Raw genomic sequence first — 14,324 nt, 5'->3', positions numbered from 1 at the left:
AAGAGGCTTTCATTTTAGCAACCAAGAGAACAGTATTTTTGTAAATGGCTGAAGGCCACTATTTATTTTTTTCCAACCACATCTGAAGGCACCATTTCCTTTGCTTTAAAAACTCCTTCTTCTCAAGGCAAATCCTGGATAAAAAATTGCTGTTGCAATGGTGACTGAAGGCAGAAATACACAGGTTTCTCTTCTCTTCTTCCATCAATCAACAAGGCACAGCTGAGGCTCCGAACAACCATCCCTGTCCCAAGCTAGGCAGCATGCATTTCTGCTGCTTCCAGTGCCTGAACACTTCTTCTGGAGAGGGCAAAGCCACCCCAGACAGACCCAGAAGACGGTAGTGGGATGGTGTAGAGCATCTGCTTAGTGACACCTCATTTTTGCAACAAGGGTGTGCATACCTTTTTTGTAGAGTGGTGTATTTTCCAGCCTCAGAAAGTGAACCCAGCATAGCTTCAGCTTTTTTTACACAGATTTGTTGCTGGGTTTGTGCCAGTGTGTTCATGTTACATCTCAAGGCACACCCTTTTTCTAACAATCTATTCTTCTTTATGTTGAAATCAGGTAAGGAAGCTTAATAAAAGCCAAACAAACAGTGTTTTAAATATTTATTTCTAAAATTCTTTAATGGTTGGCTGCAGTTATTCAACATTCAGAATGCTTTGGTCTGAGCAGACTTGTGTGAAATACAAACCACACCTACACCACTAAATTACACCAAAGAGTTTTCTAAGTTAATTAAAATCTAAGTTCTTTGCTTTTAAAGTAAGTGTTGATTCCTCAAGAACAGAACAAGCCCACTGGTGTTATCAACAATATCTGCAGATAAGTTCATCTACCTGTTAAACTGCACACACTACCTATCAGAATGAACATTCCACTGTTGTTTGTTAGCCATGGTTCTCTGCTTAGACACCCCCCCAAAATTAACACAGAATGGAAAGGAAACACTGAAGATGAAGATTTATGACAGATCACAAGGGCGAATGTCCACGCCAAGTTCAAAGTGACTTTCCAAATTGTTGAAACACAATAATGGTCCTGGAAGGAAATGCAACGGCATTCAGAAATTCCTTTCTGCCTAAGGGCAATGCCTATCATGTTTACTACTTTGTTTAAAGAAACAGACTTTTTAAAACTTCTGTGGCTTGAACTGGACACAAATGACTCTCAGCAGTGAGGCTCTCCATTCAAAGCAAATATCACCAGAGCTAGAAGTCAATCAGAGATTGAACCTTCTGAAACTGAATAAAACCCATGCAAATCAGTAAAGAAAGGCAAAAATCTCTCACTTTACAAAACATAACATTCCCCCTAAGTTAGGAAGGATATAAATGATATTTTCCTGGCACAGATACTAAGAAAAGAAGATCTCAGAACTATCTCACCACATTCTCTGACATTCTCTTGTCACTGCACATTAGTAAATAGTAACTTATAGGAATCAGCTGCTCATTCTGGTAAGGTCCCATATGTCCATGCCATTACAGAAACAGCAGTCCTTTAATCTAATGATCATGAAATGTTATGTACAATTACCTCCATTGCCAAATATTGCACAGATCTTACTTGAATGTTTCACTCTTTTGTATTTCAGAGAAATTTTACACATTTAGGTTTGTAATTCAGAGTAAATCAAAACTAATAGTGGATGAACAAACTACAGCATGCCAGATGTGACAACTTATTCTCAAATCTTGTGTGATTAATTGCTGTGCAAATCTAAATAACCTTAGGTGCCTATACCTGCATTGGAAGGCAAGGACAATAGGCATAAAGCCACATTCAATTTTGTTTCAGCAGAAAACTTTGCATCCAGGGAGGGGCTCAGAACTGGATTCCTGATCTCCCACCACTGTAGACATGTTTCTACTCCCTACTGCCATGCTGACCACTACGAGGAAGGGACCAGACATTTAAGAACTGGAGAGGATTTATGGCCTCTCACCCTTCACTGTTTTGCATTTATTGATCAACCCAAAAGCATGAATGCAGCTGTTACAAGACAGGATTACAGGAAGAATGACACAGAAGGTCCCAGTTGTCTCTGACACAACCCAAAAGGGCAGTGAAGGATCTATCTCCCTGTCCCTGCAGGGGATAACCTCCTTCCCCACGTGCAACTTTGAGCTCAGGATACTAACAACATACAAACTACTTTTTCTAATCAGAAAAAGCTGTAGACTCCCGTGAGCACTGCAATGGTAACAAACCAAGATCACGCTGCAGCAGCAGAACAAGAAACAGAGCCCAGAAGGCCAGTGATGGACATACCTGCAGCCCCTGCTGGAAGGGCCACACATCCTGCTGGGTACATAGTGCTTTTCATTTAATGTTTTTGATGACTACGTTCTTGTGGGGTCTTAAGGGTCTTCTGTTTGAAGGGTTGCCAGGCTCTTTTCATCACTTCTGGCTACAGATGAGAATTTTTATAGGGCCTGTGTCAGAGATTGTTTTAGCTTGTCTTTAGGAAGGGATGTGATTAAGGGTTTGTTCTTGTGGTGAACTGGTGGGAGGTCCAACAGGGAAGCCTAATGATTTTTCTGGTGTCATTCCTTCTTATATGTCCAAAGCTACATGAAAGGATTTCAGCCAAAGGCCCTTGCCAAGTTTACAACACATTGGACACAGCTCTGAAACAAAAACTCATCTCTCCAAGGTAGATCGTTAATGTTTGAAAATAATAGCCCAGTGAATTACTTTTTTTCTTTTGCTTAGCTGTGCATTACCATATTAAATAATTTAATTTCCTTTGCCTAGATAGCAGACATCAGCTCTGTGATTTTAAGCATATCAATCAAATTGAAGACTGACAGAAAGCAATGAACTGGTCCATGACTTTTCATTATTTAGATATGTTGTTCTGTATTTCATGCAGAAAGCAAACAATTCTAAGAAACAATAAAGAGAAAAGGTCATGGAAAATAAAGTCCATGAAGAACAGTAAGTAAAACAGTAATATAGTAAGGAGTGAATAATTTACTCTCAAAGAGTCACATGCCCATTCTGCATAACAACATATTGAGTACATCAAACCTGAAGAGTGACAGAATTTCATAAACCTTTGCTTTCAACACACTAAAGGCTTTCTGGGGAAGAGAGTTTAATCTGAGTTACAGATCTAAACCTGGGCAGTTCTGGCATTTGTTTTTTGGAGAATCTGGCAGAGGCTGGAGCATGGTGAGCTGTGCAGCCCAGGGCTATGTCTTGCACATCTATGTGGTAGTGGGGACATGGGAGTAGAGGACACCCTGCCAGTGCCAGGCTGCTGCCCCTCAGCTCCAAAGCCTGAGGTGTGATGTGAGCCACAGAGCACAGGTGTGATGTGAGCCACAGAGCACAGGTGCACCATGGAATTGTCCCATGTGTGATCCTGAACTCCAGTTACTGGGTTATAGACCTCAAAAAGAGCTGCAGAATAGACATCCTTTGCTGGCTATTCCAATTTCTATTTACCAACCAGTTCACTTGCAGCGATGTTAACCCAATTATATCACTCATCTTTTCCAATAGTTTGGAAAGTACTCTTATGCTATTTAAGCAGCTATTTCTTCATTATCACTAAGACGCAGCTATAAAAATATTTTGTGCATTCCTGAAACACATGCTCAAAGATCTGCTCAGACTATCTGCTTCACTCTGCTTCTTCCTTAGGATTAGCAGAGATGGGGAAAATGCAGCTAGTCTGGAAAGGAAGAAGGTCTGCACCTTCACAGACCCCTACTCTGAAATTAGGCTTACGAAAGTGGCAGCTGGAACATCTCCACTGATAACACTGGAGTCAACCCAGCACAGGAGCCATCCTGCAGTCTCACATGGAAACAATTGCAAAAACATGTAGGGCTGGAAACGGTTATTTTATATTCAAGTGACATACTGGACCTTATCCTTGCTGCAAATTTCAGTGACCATACAGGTATTTAAAAGCAAGTATATAAGAATTTGTCTTTCAGTTGGTTTCTCCACATGTTACCAGATTTTACTTCACACTCCCTGATTAGACAATTCAAAGCTTACTAGAGATGGAGGCTTCTAATTTTATTTGTGGATTTATTAATTTAATTTTTGATAGGTTTGCCCTTGTAGACAATCATTCATTCAATATTATTGCAAGGACTTATGCTTTCACAGAATACCAGATATATCCTTCAAAACAGTGAGACAACCCCTGATTTGTTAAGAGTATTTTGTCTGAAACTATATTGTTCTTATAAAAAAAAAATGGCTTAGGTTCATCTATTTGATTTACCAGTAGGCGTGTGAACAGCAGAATACTTAATTTGCAAAATAAATATACCAAAGCTGAGTATACAGTAAATGGCACTACCCTACGGCACCATTTGGAGGATGGGAGTTGTGGAAAGCACCCAGCATGAAGGGGAACCGCCCTTCCATCAGTCCCTAACAGGAAGCAAAGATGATGCCTGTGCACGTCTGTACCAGCACCTGCACGAGCAGGAGCAGGGCAGGAGCCTCCCTCTGCTCCTGCACCTGGAGGTGGGGCCCCCTAAACCCAAAGAAGAAGCAGCCACTGGGAGGTGGAAGCCCCTCTCTGAGGAGAAGGTGTCCTGCAGCAGGCAATTCTCAGCTCTCTCTAGGCAGGGAGCTGAGGTACCTGGGTACCTTGTCTGCCTGCAGCTGTCAACAAGCTCTTGCTTGTTGATCCTCCCTGCTTTGGATTTCCAACGTGAAAAAAAGTCAGAGGGAGGGTTTCAGAAGAAAAAATTAGGATTGACATGAATAAAATAGAGGAGGTAAACCATGACTGCACAGATCTCCTCTTCAGGACATCTGCTGCATTATTATTGTCTTCTACCCTTTCTTTCTTTAGGAAGAAGATGTAGGGAGTCAGTCTGCTCCCTCCAACTAATAATTTTTCAGACTATTGAATAATTTCAAATACATTTTACAAGAAACTAACACATTACCAAACATCTCTCACTAGGTGGAAAAAATTTAGCAGCCAACAAAGGAGATTTTTTTTAGTCCTGTCATCAAGGAAAACGCTACAAGACAAGACACTCCATGTACAGCTGAATGCTCATGTGGTGCTCAGACTAAAGACACTTTAATGAAGCACCCTCTCAGAACTCACGAAGAAAGAACTCTTATTTGTAAGAGATATGGAGCTGTCAAATTTATCTTTTCTGAGTTTGTTCAATTATTCATCCTTATTCCAGGGTGGTTGTATCTGCACAGAAACCATGTTGAATTTTTTGTTGGCAACAATGTTCCATACCAGATATTATCAAATCTTTATGGAATTTTAGATTAAATCTTGATTTTTAAATGAAAGACATAATTTTAACAGATTTTATTGCTTGAATTTCCAAGTTCATTATAAAAAAACTCATCATTGTGTCACACAGAAAGATGTAAGAACCCCAGAGAAGCAGGCACAGTCAGATGCAAGGGAAAGGATTGCAACCCTGATAATTTATTATACCTAGCTCTACAGTTGTTAGATTTTTCTCACTAAAATATAATTCAGATTTATTATATTTTATTGCTGTAAAGTATGATAATAATTAAAAAATGCAATAATATTTTATAGACAGGAAACCACAATCGTAAAACAAAGTAACTTTAAAACATAAGAAATAAAACATTCATATGTTTACTTCCTGACAGCATGCAGAATTTTTGCTATTGCTGCTCATCAAATGGACTCAGCTGAGCAGAGTATTTGGAAAAGCACATTTCAATAATGAAACATACTGTTTGTTAACACTCCGGGCGCTGCCCATCCTTACTACTGCACAAGAATTTGTGTCAAAAAATAAAATAAAATCCTCACATCCAGCATTGTTCACCAAACAGTCAAATCTGTCAATGTCCAGAAATCGAACTACCACTGACTGTGTGCTTCATTCAGGCACCATCTAACACAGCTCCTAAAAAAGCCCTGTTCCCCCACAACCTGAACCAAGGAGACACCCTGCTTCTTATAAATACTTGGTCTCATTATTTCTAGCTCATGAAGTAAAATCATGGACTCAAATCTATTGAAGTGGTAAATGTGGGGTGGTGCTGAATGCTGGAAGCATGGGCTTCAATATTGACCTCTGCCAGGGTTTGGCTCTTCCAACATGGAAGTCTGTGTAAAGCTCAAATGAAAAGAAGAAGTGTGTGAAATTTAAAGTCTAGAAATTCAAATTCCCTGGATTTGTTGACAGAAATAATGAAAGTGGAGGTAAAAGGCTTCAGAAAGCATTATTCACATGCCAGAAAACAACTGTAACAACATCATGTAAGCCAGTCACTCAGAGACATAAAAATAATCAGGAAATAGTAAATGAAAAAGAAGAAAACCAGATTCATTACAAGTTCCAAAATATCCACAGTTGCTGACATTTCGGGGGATCATTTAGGGACCTTGAGAGATTAAATAAGGAGTTTTGATTCACTCATGTAGCTACCAGGGCCGCAGAAATAGATGCACTGAACTGAAACAATGACTGATTAATTTCTATGTAGCCTTTTTAAAAGGGATCAGTGTCAGTCAATCTTAGTTTATGACAACTCCTTGGCATGTAGGAATCTCCCCCAAAAAGGGCAGAAATTATCTTACCCTTTTTCCAAATCACAGGCATGGGGTATCTGGTAAATTTCCATACAACCTAATGAAAAAAATGCAATTTTGCAAGCAGTTGTTCTGCTGAGAGGCTGCTTAGTCAGTCTAGTACTATGAAATTGGAGGTGCAAAATTGCATAAGGCTATAACAATATTACTGAGTAATTTTTTGGCAATTGTCTTTATTTTCACAGGTTCCCTTAAAATTTAGTCCTGAAATCAATGTCTCTTTATTCCTTACCATCTTTACTGATGGATGGACAGCAGGACACATGGAGACGAGCCTGTCCTTGCTCAGTCTTACAGGCACAGGTGGCTTAGGAAACAAAAACCACAGTCCTGGAGGACTGTGCCTGAGGATTTCCTTAGGCTTCAGTAAATATTTTTGGGGACAAAGCAGCGACATTGATAAAGGTGGTTCTTTTTTAATGTAACATTTAAGCAGATGCCTTTCAGTCTGTAGCGAAATACTGCAATATGTGTCCACACTGCTATCACTTTATCAAGGCTGCACAGTTTGCATGAGGGGCAGCAGTCACCTGTGGCACTCCTGCGGTTTCATTTCACAATTCTCCTCTACCTTTTCATGCACAGCTGGGGGGATTTTCTGCTTTGGTATTTGCTCTAGGGCAATTCCTGATACCTCCTTAGTCTTCAGCAATTCTTCTTGACTCTTTCTGCAGCACCCAGCTGGTAAACTTCTACTGTTTCTACACAGTATGTGAGGATCTCAGGACACTTTAGGAGCTTCTCAGAAACCTTCAGAGCCCTGCCAAGCTCATACAGCAGCATGTACTTTTGGAGATGTAGAGTGTACAGTGTGTCCCATAGGAACAGGCACTTGAGTGCCCTATCCCTGCATTACAGTTTGCAAAATACATGTAATAAAAATTATTGTAATAAAAGGAGTATTAGCACTTTAGCACTGTAGTATTAGCACTGAGTATTAGCACTGAGATAAATGCAGTAATTTTCCTTTACTTGTGCTTGTTAATTGCTAACTTTGTGCTGGCTAACATATAGAACAGCAATGTGTGGCTGTCTAAAGACAAGACTCAGACCCTCACAGAGCTGGTTTCCTATGCTATTTTCCCCCTAAAGGAGATGGCCAGGCCATCACCAAACAATGCCTCAAGAATCAGTGAATGAGGCAGATAGACTCAGCCTTTGGACAAGGGTCAGCACTCTCTTCACACAATATTTTCAACAATCCATCTTATAAATGAAGGTGCAGAAATACTGTGTATCTCCTTGAGATGAACTGGGAAAAGGTCAAATCCTTGAGTCCCCAGTCAGTTCTTAGACAGAAATTTCCCCGGAAATGTCAGTCGCTTGGACTAAGTAACAGCTACTGACTCAAACACAGCATCATTTGGCATTTGTGATGTTCTGAGAGTTAAAACAAGAGATAATTAGTCACTTTCATTGTTACTTCCAAATATTTTCCAAAATTAATATTGTAATGATTCCAAAACAAGAGAAGGACAGCTTACTTAGATGAAAGCATAATATAAAATAGTACCAATTAGGCAAATATAACCCTGACTTTTTGCTTCACTGGATATTAAATGTAATACAGTAAATCTGCTCACTCCATTTCCTCTATTAGTGATAACAGCAAATACAATACCCTCATTTCCTCATTGCTGATGACAGCATTGCTGGGCTCTTTTGACTGTAACTCTTCTTCAACATGTGTGCTGCAAGATGAACCTCATACTCAGCTGAAAACGGATCTCAAAAAATGTTTTTGAAAAAATAATTTTCAATCAAGGCACTGACAAATCAGGTTAGTGTGATAGTAAGTCCCACTCTGTTACCCTCCCCAATAACAAGAAAAAATAGTTTGAAATCTGTCTACAACAAATATGAAAAGCAATCAAATGTAAGCTTGCAATATTATGAACTGAGTAAGTAAGAATGCCTTCACCCTCTAAGCAGATTATCCTGTGTATGGAACCATTACTGAACATTGCTTCAGAGACAGCATACCAGAAACACAAATGCATTTCTCTCCCAGGCAGGGGCAGCACTTGGGTTGGTTTCTTACACAACTTTTCAGTTTACCTACTTGCTTATTTGTTCTTAACAGCAGTGTGACAGAACAGTCTCCCAGGGCACCGATCAAGTCCCTGTTAAAATGTTGTCACCAAGTGGAAGAAAAGGCCAAGACAATTTCCCAGCTTCCATTGAGACATCTCTGTACATTATGTGTTAAACTATCCCTCTCCAAGAAGATTCACCTTCAAGCCTCAGAAGTAAATCTTGAAGAAAGAAAGAATTTGTGCCTAGACTAGATCAAGCAGAAATTAATTTTGTTTCATAAAAACCTAACAACAATGCCATAGGATGGTCACATGTTGTTATTTCTTAATACAAGTCATTAAGTAGCATGCCATGCCTCTGGCAATACTCCCAGTTCAGGGAAGAATGCATGTAACTGACCTGCAAAGCACATCCTGATTTCAATCCAGCCATCAGTCCTTGCCTGCCTTCACTGTATTATAAGATACAATGCAAACAAACAACAGATTCTCCCCTTATTTAATTCCTCCTCTGTCTGACACTCTGCTTTGTTATACAGGGTTTATTGTGTGTGTGAGGCATGTTTTATTATCAAAGTCCTTTTTAGAAATATTGCTAGAACCTCTTTATTCTGCAGTCTAATACAACCACTATCAAAGCAGTGTCTATGCTATCTCAAGAGGCTATGAGCCTGTAAAAAGGGGAACGGCCAAAGTGGACCACTCCTGCAGGGAACACAGGACAAATTCATAATCCTTAGCAAATTCCTTGTGTTATAGTATCAAGCATTGGTCTTCAGCAACAACCACATAGTTGAAGACATACTGAATCTGGCCTAAACCTGCAAGTTTCTAAAGTTCCACTTTCAAGCAAACATACAGAAAACTTGACAGAAGAATTTTACATTTCCCCTTCTTTCCCCATCAGAAAAGCAATGGCTGGTGGGTAGCCTTAGATCAGAACAGTGGCTCTTCTGTAACTTCCTCCTTATGGATAAAAACACTTATGCCAGGAACAGACTCAGAAAGCCACTCTCTACTGCCAGAGGGAAGATGGAAAACACTCAGGATTCATCAGTGAAGGGTAGAAACCTTCAGGTACAAATGTACAAAGGGACAAACGCCTCTTCTATTGAAAAGAAAATCCTTTGCAAAATCTTCTAAAGAGAGGAAGCCAATGTTCTTCAATATCCTCAATCAAGCATAGTACTTTTCTTCCTACATAGAGTATCCCCAAATTTTGCTACTATTTTAGACAAGTCTTTTTCCTCTGCTGTAATATCTAGGCATCCCTGCCATTCTCTTCTGTTAATTTTGACTTCATTTTCTACAGAACTGAGCTCTGTGTTTCTTCCCAATTCTTATCCTTTTTTGTGGTGTGCCTTTTTAGGCTTTGTTAAGTATATATTGATAATGTAACACATTCACCTCGTTCAAAATTTTAGAAACCTGTGACAATTACACCTTGAGTAAGTTCACCTTGTAGCTGGTGGCCAAAACTAAAATACATTTGTTGTCTCTGTCTCCAGCAAGAACTAACTCAATGACTGTATAGAAAAAAGAAGGAAACCTCTGCATAATCTTTGTCTCTTGTACACTTTTCTTTGAATGCCAAACTCCCCAGATATCTAAATCAATTCTCTAGAGTCTTATCCTGCCTTTAGAAGTCTGATTAGCTCATTTGGCCTAAGCAATAATTGTCAGACACACCAGTAACTCAGATGTTGTAAATGTGCTTGCAAGCTGCATATTCATATGTAGGTTCTTACCTACTAACATACAGTTCATTATTGGACAGATCAAAATTCTCTGAAATGAATAGAAACTTTTAATCTAGATTTTCTCTCTCAAACCTGCAAGCTGCTTAAGCGCCCTCAGGCTTTGCCACCACACTTGACAGTTCAGCATGCTCCCTGTGAATTTAAGATGACAAAGATCTGAACAGCAGTGCAGATCTATAATGAAGCTTGAAGCGGTAGAAAATTTAAACTAAAAAATAGAAATGGAGAGAGTCCCACATATAACTTCAAGAAAATATTCCTATCTAGACAAGAGAATGGGCCGTCTAAGAAAACAAATTACTGTAAAATTTGATGGAAAATTAATTTAGAGACTGATGGATGAGCTCAAAACTAAATATTTTATGTATGCTAGTAGCTACCCTAAATACAAAAATCTAAGCTTTAAACTTAATTTCAAATTTAAATATATTGAAAAGAATAATTTAACTCCCAAGCAGAAAGTATTCCTTTTACACTAATATAGAATAGGTAAGAAGGAACAACATTATTTTTAGTGACAAATATAAGATTTTAAAAGTACACATTAAAAAAAAATCAATATAATTTTATAAAGTTTAATCACCTAAAAAATAGATTAGTGTTCTTCTCCTAAAGAAGTGTAGAATATTCCTTTTGTGACCAATCTTTCAAGGACTACTTGGATACCAAAACATCAATAACTTATTCTTCACTTCAGTGAAGATCTGGCCTCATCTGCCTGCAGAAATTCTCTCACTACAAAACAACAACAACAACAAACCCAAAAAAGCTAAAAACCAAAAACTGCTACTAGAATAAGTGTGCAAGAAGACCACACTGCATGTAACTTGCTACCTCAGAGGAGAGAAATTACAATACTGTTCCAAGAAAGACTGCCTTCAAATGCCTCCTCTTTAGGCATGAAACTCATTCATGGAATCATGAGATTCCATCTCATCTCCCTGTGCTGTCAGATAGCAACAAAACCTCTCCACTTGTTTTGAACAGCACAGCAGAAGAGCTAAAGGGATGAACATTGGTTTGACCTAGTTTTGCATAAGCCTTTTATCTTATGAATGAAGCTCTCTCCCAGCTTGAAGAACACCTAGAGAATAATGAAAAAGGCAAAAATGCAGAAGAGAGAAAAAAAAAGTAATGTGTTCCCTCTAAGGGCAAATACAGTCACTGTCTGGAACTCCAGATCAGATGTAAACAGAAGAAAGGAAAATCGTGAAAAAAGACAAAATTAATGTGGTGGTCTAAACGACAGTACCGATTTTGTTATTTTCTCTGATCTTGGGATTATAGATGTCTGATATATTTATGATAGTTTGTGACATGAAGATTCAGATTTTTCTTCTGCGTGGTACTTGGCTTGCTTGATTAATTCTTGGTAAGCCAGTTATAGCTGGGCATACAGGTATTCAGGTATTACAAAAGCCTGAAAAAGCCTGAAAAAGACAGACCTAAAATTTACTGATTGACTAATCCTTATTGATTAGTCTGTAATTTAGTCCATTTGTTGCTTTAACAATTTCAAAGGAAATGAAATAAAAAAAGCTTATAAAAGCCCACTCTACACTTATTAAAAGCCCACTCTACACTTATTAAATTCTTTAGAAGTGTCTCATAAAAACCTCTGCTATATGAAGACATAACACCTCCCCCTTAATGACCCACTGCAAGGACAGATCCATGGCTACAGCAACAGCCCTGAACAGGGGCCTTATAAAACATTTAGCTCAAGAGAGGTCAGCAAAAGAAAGGCTGGATGCTGCTTTTTCAAAGAGCAATTTATAAAAATCACATAGTTCAAAAAGCCTGTGTGGTGCCAGAAGGGTACTCATTGGCATTGCCTATTGTACAAATTGTACAAATATTTGGTTTAAAGGATGATCTATGGATACATTTCCTTTTATTTTGAAGAGATTATTCTGCTGCAGGAGCATTTTCCAGTTCCTAACAATAGCTCCTGTCCTGCTCACAAACACCATTCTGTCAAGTTTATAGCCCCAATCTATCAGAGTACTCCTGCAGGGCTGCAAAGATCCCAAGCTGGGAACTGCCACTTTCACAGCTTTTCCAGCTTTGGCTTAGATATTTGGTGTCAGGTGTAAGAAGAGAATACAGTTCATCCTAGTTAGGGATCTACTACAAGGAACCATAGAAATCCTAATAAATGCTTATATAAAAATCAGCTTTTTAATTTTCATGGATCACTGTTCCATTGATTTCAGCCAAGCTATTATGGCTCACAGAAACTGAAGATTTTTCTTTTGTTTCTGGCTTTAAAATAAAGAGCTTAAACACTGTCTGAAATATATTTCAGCAGAACTTAATAATCTTTTTTTTGTAAAACAATGTTAAATAATGTAGAGCCATCTTAACTAGGGCACTTAAACAGAAAGAAAAAATTAGTAACGAAATAATAATCTGAGCCAATTTTAAAAGTTTATACAAATGCATTATGTTGTGCTGTAAAATACATAATTTAGATTTCTTTGGATGAAAGTGACACAGTAGACATCAGATCATTCAGAAGGGACCATGAAGTGAACATTCATGGCCTTGCAGTATGTGCAGTTAGTGTTGTGAACACCAGTTCTCACATCTTATTTAGTGTCAACAGGCTCACACTAATAATACCAGCAGGGGCTTTTCACACTGAGGTATTTTGTGATCATCCCAGGCAAACATGCCCAGGTTGCCCTGCTCCTTCTGATGAACAGAATTACTGCTGTAACCATTAATGTCCTCATCTCTGAATACCTTCTGCAGAGGCAAGTAATCCCCACCAGTCCTCTTCTGAGGACAGCTCCTTTGACACTGGATTTCCATGGATGGCCTGTATAGAACCTGCCTCACCACTAATATCCCTTAAATGAGCCCTGCAGGCTGACCTCTCCTTTCTCTTGTCCCCTCTCTTCTGTACTGGAAGTGAACAGCACCAACACTTACAGTGGACTTTGGGCAAATTATTTTCTTAAGTCTTTCCCCAGCATCTGATTGCTGGTTTGGAGAACATCTGGTGTGAAATCAGATGGAAGAGCCACAAGTGACTAAGAAGCGCAGAAAATGTACGGAAATGCTGTATGTAGATATTAGAAGCCCTCCTCAAGAATCTCTATGCTTTTAACTAACAGAATGTGAAATTATTATATGAAAAATCCAATGTTTGAAAAGCACAAAACATAAAGAGGAAGAAGGTACATTTGAAATTGCACAAGCTACTGGTAAAAATTACTATTCTGTTCTCTCTCAACAGTACTGTCACTGTGACTGAAGTGCAATTCTTCACAGTGATTACCTTAAAAATTATCAGTATGGAATTAATTGTCAGAGAAAACCTGTGCACACTGCCTCTTTCACACACAAATATTTATTGAGCCACCATGGATGAAAGATCAGGTGCTGAGCATGATATGCCAGATAATACTCACAGAAACTGCCTCCAGGATTTGTTTGACAGCATCAGCAGCATCTCTTTCACTGTAGTACCCCTTTTCCACAATCCTACAGAAAAAAGAAAACAACACAATTAAGAACCAAGGTTAATAAACAGTGAAAGTAGATGCTTCTTTTCAAAAATGAGATAGCAAGCAATCAAATTTAAATATGACCAGGACAGTGGAGTGTCCCCAAGAGACTAGAAAATAGCCCTTTTGCAATTTAAGTTACCCTTGATTTCCAATTAGATGAAATGCAGGAAGTAAGATATCAACTGGATAAGATGCTCATAGTATACACAGACATTTAATTAGAAGTTTCTGAAACTTTCTGACATGCAAGGAATCTGAATGACTGAAAGACAAAACTATTCAACATTTAGGAACTGGTTTTTCACTTTTATATTTAACTTAAGCCCCTCTTCCCCAGTTAGTTAGTTAGTTAGTTAGTTAGTTAGTTAGACAGACAGACAGATAGATAGTAAGTTATAAAACAAAAGCATTATGCTATGCACAC

At 38.6% G+C, this 14,324-nt stretch overlaps 1 protein-coding gene across 2 annotated transcripts in view; it reads right to left on the bottom strand.

The window, feature by feature from the left end:
* The window catches only part of CAMK4 (calcium/calmodulin dependent protein kinase IV), a 139,621-nt gene that overhangs the window by 33,663 nt on the left and 91,634 nt on the right, over positions 1-14,324 (bottom strand). For both annotated transcript variants that reach the window (XM_063181456.1, XM_063181455.1), the window contains exon 5: positions 13,802-13,874. In XM_063181456.1, the coding sequence (XP_063037526.1) occupies positions 13,802-13,874 (73 nt within the window). The remainder of the gene's footprint in view (positions 1-13,801; positions 13,875-14,324) is intronic.

This window comes from Melospiza melodia, chromosome Z (genome assembly GCF_035770615.1).
Source record: "Melospiza melodia melodia isolate bMelMel2 chromosome Z, bMelMel2.pri, whole genome shotgun sequence".
Classification (NCBI taxonomy): Eukaryota; Metazoa; Chordata; class Aves; order Passeriformes; family Passerellidae; genus Melospiza; species Melospiza melodia.
Note: the sequence above shows the minus strand (reverse complement) of the source record. Positions and strands in the feature narration are given on the sequence as shown.